The sequence below is a fragment of the Triticum urartu genome, unplaced genomic scaffold, assembly GCF_003073215.2.
Source record: "Triticum urartu cultivar G1812 unplaced genomic scaffold, Tu2.1 TuUngrouped_contig_5657, whole genome shotgun sequence".
Classification (NCBI taxonomy): Eukaryota; Viridiplantae; Streptophyta; class Magnoliopsida; order Poales; family Poaceae; genus Triticum; species Triticum urartu.
In genome coordinates this window covers 1-7,727 of record NW_024116349.1, presented here as the reverse complement: position 1 = coordinate 7,727, position 7,727 = coordinate 1, and the positions used below count along the sequence as shown (strand labels likewise).

General features: G+C 40.4%; 1 protein-coding gene across 1 annotated transcript; it reads left to right on the top strand.

Annotated features, from left to right (window-relative positions):
• Positions 1-5,746: 5,746 nt before the first annotated feature.
• Positions 5,747-7,690, top strand: LOC125529517 (protein NRT1/ PTR FAMILY 2.11-like; the record flags this gene model as incomplete). Its single annotated transcript, XM_048693928.1, has 2 exons — positions 5,747-5,897; positions 6,230-7,690. Coding segments are annotated over exons 1-2 (1,612 nt in total), but the record flags the coding sequence as incomplete, so codon positions are not given.
• Between the last annotated feature and the right edge of the window lie 37 nt (positions 7,691-7,727).

Sequence of the window (7,727 nt, the reverse complement as noted above, 5' to 3'; positions counted from 1 at the left end):
ATTAGTGGGCCTAACTGTACAATTATAATGGGTTTATGTACATTTTATAGGGTGTGCTTAAAGAAGATTATGTTTGATTGTTTATTAGTAGTAGAGGTAGAGATATATCAAAATCACTAATTAAGAAGCCCTTTTCACAAAGGTCACTCCCACCTTCTCAGGTTGCGATATTTAGTGCGCTATGCGTCAATTGTCGTAACATGTGAGTTTTTCTTTTTTCATAGATTTATTTATTTAAAAATGTTAAATCTCTATACAGTTGTGCCTTTGGAGGAAGCTAATTCGTACCTCCACAAGCAGTAAATCTTTGCCTTCTGAGGAAAAAAAAATAAAAAATCATTTTTCAAGAGGCACGGTTGTGCCTCTCGCAGAAGCTAATTCATGCATCCACTTGCTTCTTGTCGAAGTAAAAAAATGCGTTTTTCCCTTTTTCAAGAGGCACATCCGTTTCTCTCGCAGAAGCAAATTCGTGCCTCCACAAGAAGTAAATATGCGCCTCTCACGAAAGGAAAAAAAAGATATTTTGTTGTTTTTCGAGCGGCACAGCTCGGGGAAGCCAATCCATGCCTCCACGAGAAGTGAAACTGCGCCTCTCATGGAAAGAAAGTGAACAAAATAAAACACTTTTTTTCGCGGAAGCTAATCCATGTGTCCATGAGAAGTAAATTTGTTCCTCTCATGAAAGAAAAGAAATATTTTTATTTTTCCGATATGCATGACTGTGTCTCCCACCGACCCACAGAAATAAATCTATGCCTCTCTCAGAAGAAAAAAAAGAAATTTGTGTATTTTCACACCATTTTTTATTTTATTTTGTCCAAAAACTAAGGGAAAATGGGGGTGAGTCGAAAAAATCATGTAAAAACCAAAAACGTGTATAGAAAAATATAAAAATTTGAGGGAGCACGCGACACATGACGGCAGCTGAGAGCGCATCAAGTGGCACGCTCCCAGCCCACCCAAAGTGACCCTTATTATTTTTTTCAGGCGTAAGTTATCCTTAGTTGCTCTCGTGAGATATAGCTCTCCGGCATGAGTGCATCCTGGTTTTAATGCGAGATGGAAGCCAGCGCACACTTACAGTGGATAGCCAGCAAAATCGCATTTTTTTTATTTTCCTTGTCCTTCTATTTTGCTTTTCTATATATTTTCTACTTTATTCCCTTTTATATTTTCCTATTTTAATTATCATTTTTAAAGTGTCTGTCACACATTTTAAAAGTGTTTATCACACATTTTAAATTGTTTATCAGACTTTTTTGCAAATTTAATCATATATTTCAAGATTTTCATAAATTTATATAAAAAACTAACGAATATCCATAAAAATAATACATATTCACAAAACTTTCAAACATATATATATATATATATATATATATAATAACCATGCATTTGAAAATTTATAAATGAGTATATAAATTGTTCCAAACGTTTACAAACAATATGCAACATGTATGAAAAAATAGATATCAAAAACATAGACTAAAAATGTTAATCATCTATTAAAGTTTCGTAAACACATGAATAAAAACTATTCTTGGTGTATGAATAAAATGTACAAGTTCTATACTAAAAAGTTGACGAAAAGTCCAAAACAATGTTAATTATTTAAAAAAATGTATACCAAACATGTAAAATGTGTATGAAAGATAAAATACGCATAAAATTTTATATTTGAAAAATATTAAAAGTGTATTTAGAGAATGTTCAACGTGTACACAAAAATGTTTCAATTGAATAAAGTGTCTATAAAAGAATTAAAAAATTATATTCAAATGTTTCTAATATATAAAGAATTGTTCACTGTGTATTTGAAAAATGTACACCATGTATTTACGAAAGTGTTCAAAACATGTATTCAAGAAAAAAGGTACATCACGCATTTGAAAAATATTAAACATCTATCTACAAAATATTTCAGGTGCACACTAAAAATATATATTGTGTGCCGGAAAAGTGGACATGCGTTGAAATGCAACAAAATAAACCAATGAAAGAAAGAAAACCAAAAAACCAAGAAACCCAATGCTGAACAAAAAAAGAACCAATCAAAGCCGGTGCAAAACAAAGAAACCAAAGCATAACGAAGAAGAAAAAACCCGACAGAAACTAGGGAGAAAACAGAAGTAAAAAGATGAAAACGGTGAAAACCGATGCAAAAACAGTGAAAAAGAAAAAGGAAACAATAGATAAACCAGTGCAAAAACAATGGGAAACAGAAAAGGCAGGAGAAAACCGGGGAGCATAGGGAAAAAACAAAAGAAAAAGAAAAACAAACCGGAACTGGCAGCGAACGAACTGACCGATCGAACGACCGAAGCTAGTGGGTAGTAAGCGAGGAATAGCTCCGCGACAACAAAAATGTCATCGAGTCACACAAACCGAAGCCACCCAATGTACCCCAAATTACTATAGCTATCGCTCACTCTGTTTTTCCTGTTTTTGGATATTTTGATTGTCTCGACAAGCACAACATTTATTCATTTTTCAAATATTTCCCACATTTTTGGAATTGTTGAACAATGTTTGTGTGCGTTTTATGATTTATTAGTATTATTATTTGTAATTTGGAAAAGACGTGGACATATTTAAATATATATCATCATTTTTAAATTTTGAAATATTATTTGAACTGTTTAAAAGCATGAACTTTTAAAAATTAGGAACATTTTATATAATATGAAATTTTTTGGTAATCGCAAATTTTTCAAAAAAAAAGTTTTTAAAAGTTACGTAATTTGTTCTAAAGTTGTAACATTTTTTAATTTGCTGAGGGCAGTTTAAAATAAACAAACCCAAAACAAAAATAAAATAAAAATATTAGGGTAAAATACCAGATTGGAACCTTCCCCAAACCAGAAACTTTGTGGTACTCTGTCTAGCTCCCTTTCTCTGATCGGTCGCTAGCTTACTTCTCTGTGCAATTGCTGGTCGCATTGAGCGCTAATATTTATTTATTTGAACAACCCAGTTGACGGGCCTATGATCCAATTTACTACCCTTTATAGGTTTTTTCAGGGTTGAGTTCTCAACATATATCCAAGCCCAACTATGTGGCCTGCCTGTGAGAAGAGAGGAAGGTGACTAGAAAATGCTCAATATATATAGAAAATAGACATGAAATTATATAGTTCAAAGATATAATAATCATGTGTTTAAAAAATGTTAAACATTTATAATATATGTTTCTGATCTATACGTAAAATGTGCAATGTGTATGGAAATGTGGACATATGTTGAAAAAAAGGAAACTAAAAAGAAAAACTAAAGAAAACCGGTGACAACCAAAGGAAAAGACAAAGAAGAAAAAAAGAAAAAAATTATTTGAATTATAATGTCTATTGGTTTCAACTTTATTCCAGTATATGCATGGACATTATTTACAATTAGTTAAATACAGACTTTTATAAAAATTCTACTCATACCAATGCCACATGAATATGCAAGATTAATTTTGTAACTTATCGTACATGTCCGATCTTAGGACATGAGGCAGTTAATTACATCTATATTGTAAATTTAGATATCACTCACACAATACTTCTTTGTCTCATCAACGTCATTGATTATTCTGGAAAAGTTCAATATAAAGCTCATAGTGAAATATGATATGATGTTTTTTTATTCTTTGTTTTCAAGAACACCGTCTTTGAGTCAAGAAGAAAACCTAAATTTATTTTATTTTGCTACTGGCTAAGTTATGTGTACGTGAAAGCACGTGCAACCACTTGTTAATAAATAAACCCTCCGTTCATTTCTCTGCCCCTCGCTCTAGTCTTTACCACTAGCCTCCAACTATCCTCCTTCGGAACTACTGAGCAGACGATACTGAGTAGCCGAACACTGGACGACGCTTGATCTAGTGGCCGGCCTCCACTTTGTGCCACACATGCACGGCTGGATCTGCAGAATCGTGAAAACATCGGCTACTCAGTATCGTGTGTATAGCAGCGCTCATCCTCCTTGCTTGCTACATCTTGTCAATAGTCTTCATTTACACTCAATTTGTTGATCCCTCGGTTATAGATTAAGCCCATTAATGAGTTCTCGGTAGCTTCTATTCTTTCAATTCCTGATACCATACACATATGACGTGTAACTAGGTGCATGCCACAGTGTTGATTACTGTGCATATGTTGAGATGGCACTATGCTTATTGACCTCATCGCACGGTGTTTTCCGTAGATTGGTGAGCACATATGATTTGCATCTATACCATCTTGTTTGATATATCTTTTACTGATCTCGTTTTTTTCTTTTTTAAATTAAATTACATTTTCCCACATGGGACAAACATATACATGAAAGTTGTGTCATTGATTCATTATTTTTTGGGTGTGGCTTTTATCATATAAGTACATACTTTTGTGTAAATAAACAAACATTTACTTCAAAAGCTTTACTGACCAACACAAATTAGGCAATCAACATGCTTACTCAGCTAGTCGATACGGACAAACATATTATCTGTTTGAGAACTGCATGGAAGAAGCACATCTGGAAGAAAAGGGAAAAGCAACGGTGTGCAATCTCCAAATCATTCAAGAAAGCAACGGTGTCTGGCTTTTAAAAGGGCAAGGTGTCAAAACTCATGATGACTCATTGATGTCATCAATTGCATCATCCATATATTAAGCGTAGTTTGGCCGAACTTGAGGTGCTCTATGATTACGCGATTAATAAGACCTACCACTAAATCAACGAAGGAGATAATTCAGCCAGTGTGGACGAACTTGATGGCTTGTTATAACAAAAAAAAATGTATCCTACACGTGATGCTTCTCTTTCTTTCACACATACATACATGTATCGGGTAACCCGGCGAACCTATCCTAAAAGTTGAAAACAGCGAACCAAGAAATATCAAGGCTTTCGTAGACCTGACATTGATGTTTGCATTAGATTTATTTCAGGCCTTTCGGTGATGTGCGTTTAGTGGAAGGAGACGTTTCCGTTGACTATGAAGGTATATGTGGCGATTTCTTCAATTTCAAAATGATGCGCCGGCTCAGTCTCTCGGATGTGCTCATAGGGGTAGGATGTGCGTGCGTGCGTGCGTTCATAGGAGTGAACGTATGTGCATATGTGTGAGCGTGTTCGTCTGTACTAAGAAAAAAGTTCTCAATTATTTGCGTGGCTTATAGCTTACCAAAATCAGATCGTGAACTGGTCTCCCTCACCTTGGCTCAAACATGATGTCGCTTTCTGCCGTATCTCATGTTTCCTCAACAGATAGTGAGTGAAAGACAGAAACTTTGCTAGCTACCTCTGTTCGTATCTCTCTCTAGTATCTTGGAAGCAAAGATCCCATGCTCTCGTTACCTTTAGGCCTCCTTTGGTTTGGATGAATTTTGTAGGATTTTCATAGGATAGGATTTCTATAGGAAAAATTCCTTCAGAGCTCTTTGGTTTGTAGGAATGAAATCCTATTCCTATTGAAGAATTCTTTCTATCCTCCACATTTCATAAGAAAACAAACATTAGCCTAGACTCAATGGAAAAAATTCTATGGTGTGAATCAAAGGGCATCTCTTTTTCTATTCCTATGCATAGGATTTGAGATGCATGTCATCTCATTTTCTATGACTTTTTCTATTCATATGATTTTCTAATCCTATGAACCAAAGGATGCCTTAGCCTATTTATACGGCCGGTTTCTTCTCCTCTCCTCCCCGTACTACTGCAGCTGCAGCTAGCACTTAGCTCCTGTGTGTGCCAGCTTCCTGTTTGCTGCACGTACGAGATGGACGCCGCTATGCCTGATCTGCCGCCGCAGCAGGATGAGCACAATCACAACGATGGCATCAGCATGGAGAAGACGACCACCGACGAGACGTCGTCGGGCGAGCCAGTCCGCAACTACCGCGGATGGAAGGCCATGCCATACGTCATAGGTGAGCGTTGCCATGCTTCTGTTTGTTTTCCTTGAAACAGCACGATGTGTTTACTCTGAACACTACTAACTAGGAGTACCAGGGGTACACATACAATATGATTTCGGTGAGTTTCAAGCAAGTATTGCATGCATATATCATATAAATTTGTGATGTGTTGTTTGCGTATGCAAATTTGAGTTTGCAGTAGTAAGAATCCATGGTCTTGATTCTCTGTATCCCGCCTCTTCATGATGCAAATTTAAATTTGTACGATGAATTTTGCTGAATTACAACTAGTGACTTATTAAAATGGAGATTAGACAGTGATTAATAACAATGAATTGTTACAGGGAATGAGACGTTCGAGAAGCTTGGCACGCTCGGGACACTATGGAACTTGCTAGTGTACCTGACGACAGTGTACCACATAAAAAGCGTCAACGCCGCCACCATACTCAACTTCTTCTCCGGCACCAGCAACCTCGCCACCATCCTAGGCGCCTTCATCAGCGACACCTACCTTGGCCGCTACACCACCCTGGCCGCCGCCACCATCGCCTCATTCATCGGCATGGTATTGCTCACCCTCACTGCCGCGCTCCACTCCCTCCACCCTCCTGCATGCGCTTCTAACGGACAATGTGAGGGTCCCACCCCATCCCAGCTTGCCGCGCTCATGGTATCCTTCTTCTTCCTCATTGTCGGCGCTGGCGGCATCCGCCCTTGCAACCTGGCATTCGGGGCCGACCAGTTCAACCCACGTACCGCCGATGGCCGCCGAGGCATCGCCAGCTTCTTCAACTGGTACTACTTCACCTTCACTATTGCCATGATGCTCTCTGCCACCGTCATCATCTACCTCCAGAGCGACGTCAACTGGGCTCTGGGCCTCGCAGTGCCTGCCGTGCTCATGGGCCTTTCTTGCGTGCTCTTCTTCATGGGCACACGCCTCTATGTCTGCGTTCGCCCCGAGGGCAGCCCGTTCACCAGCTTTGCACAGGTCCTCATCGCCGCCTCCCGCAAACGCCGCCTCCGACGATCTCACAATACTTTCGAGCTTTTTGACCCGCCACACCAGAGCAAGCTCGTCTCCAAGTTGGCCTACACCGACCAGTTCACATGCCTTGACAAGGCCGCCATGCGAACCACCAAGGATGTACTTTGCTCCGACGAGAAGACGTCGGCGAACCCGTGGCGGCTATGCACGGTGCAGCAGGTGGAGGAGGTGAAGTGCCTGGCACGCATCATCCCGGTGTGGTTGTCGGGTATTGTCTACTTCGTGGTGATCACCCAGCTAGGGACCTACGTCGTGTTCCAGGCGGCCCAGACTGACCGCCGGATCATCAAGTCTGCCAGCTTCCAGATCCCGCAGGGCTCCTTCATCGTCTTTCAAATGCTTGCCCTCACAGTGTGGATCCCGGTGTATGACCGAGTGATGGTGCCGACACTTTTTCGCTTCACCAAGCGTGAGGGCGGCATCACCTTGCTCCAGCGGATCGGCATCGGGTTGGCGCTCTCCGTGGTGACGATGCTGGTGTCGGCAGCCGTGGAGCACCGTCGGCGCCGGACGGCTATGATGTCATGCTTCTGGCTGGTGCCGCAACAACTGATTGCCGGACTGTCGGAGGCATTTGCTGCCATCGGGCTGATCGAGTTCTACTACCGACAGTTCCCGGAGAACATGCGAAGCGTAGCCGGGGCATTCTTCTTCCTGGGGCTCGGGCTGGCAAGCTTCGCAAGCGGGCTCATGGTGATTGCGGTGCATCGGGCGACGAGCAGACGGGACGGGCGGCCGGACTGGCTGGGGGGGGGTGGCGTGGGGGGGGGGGGGGGCGGTGAGGATCGCTG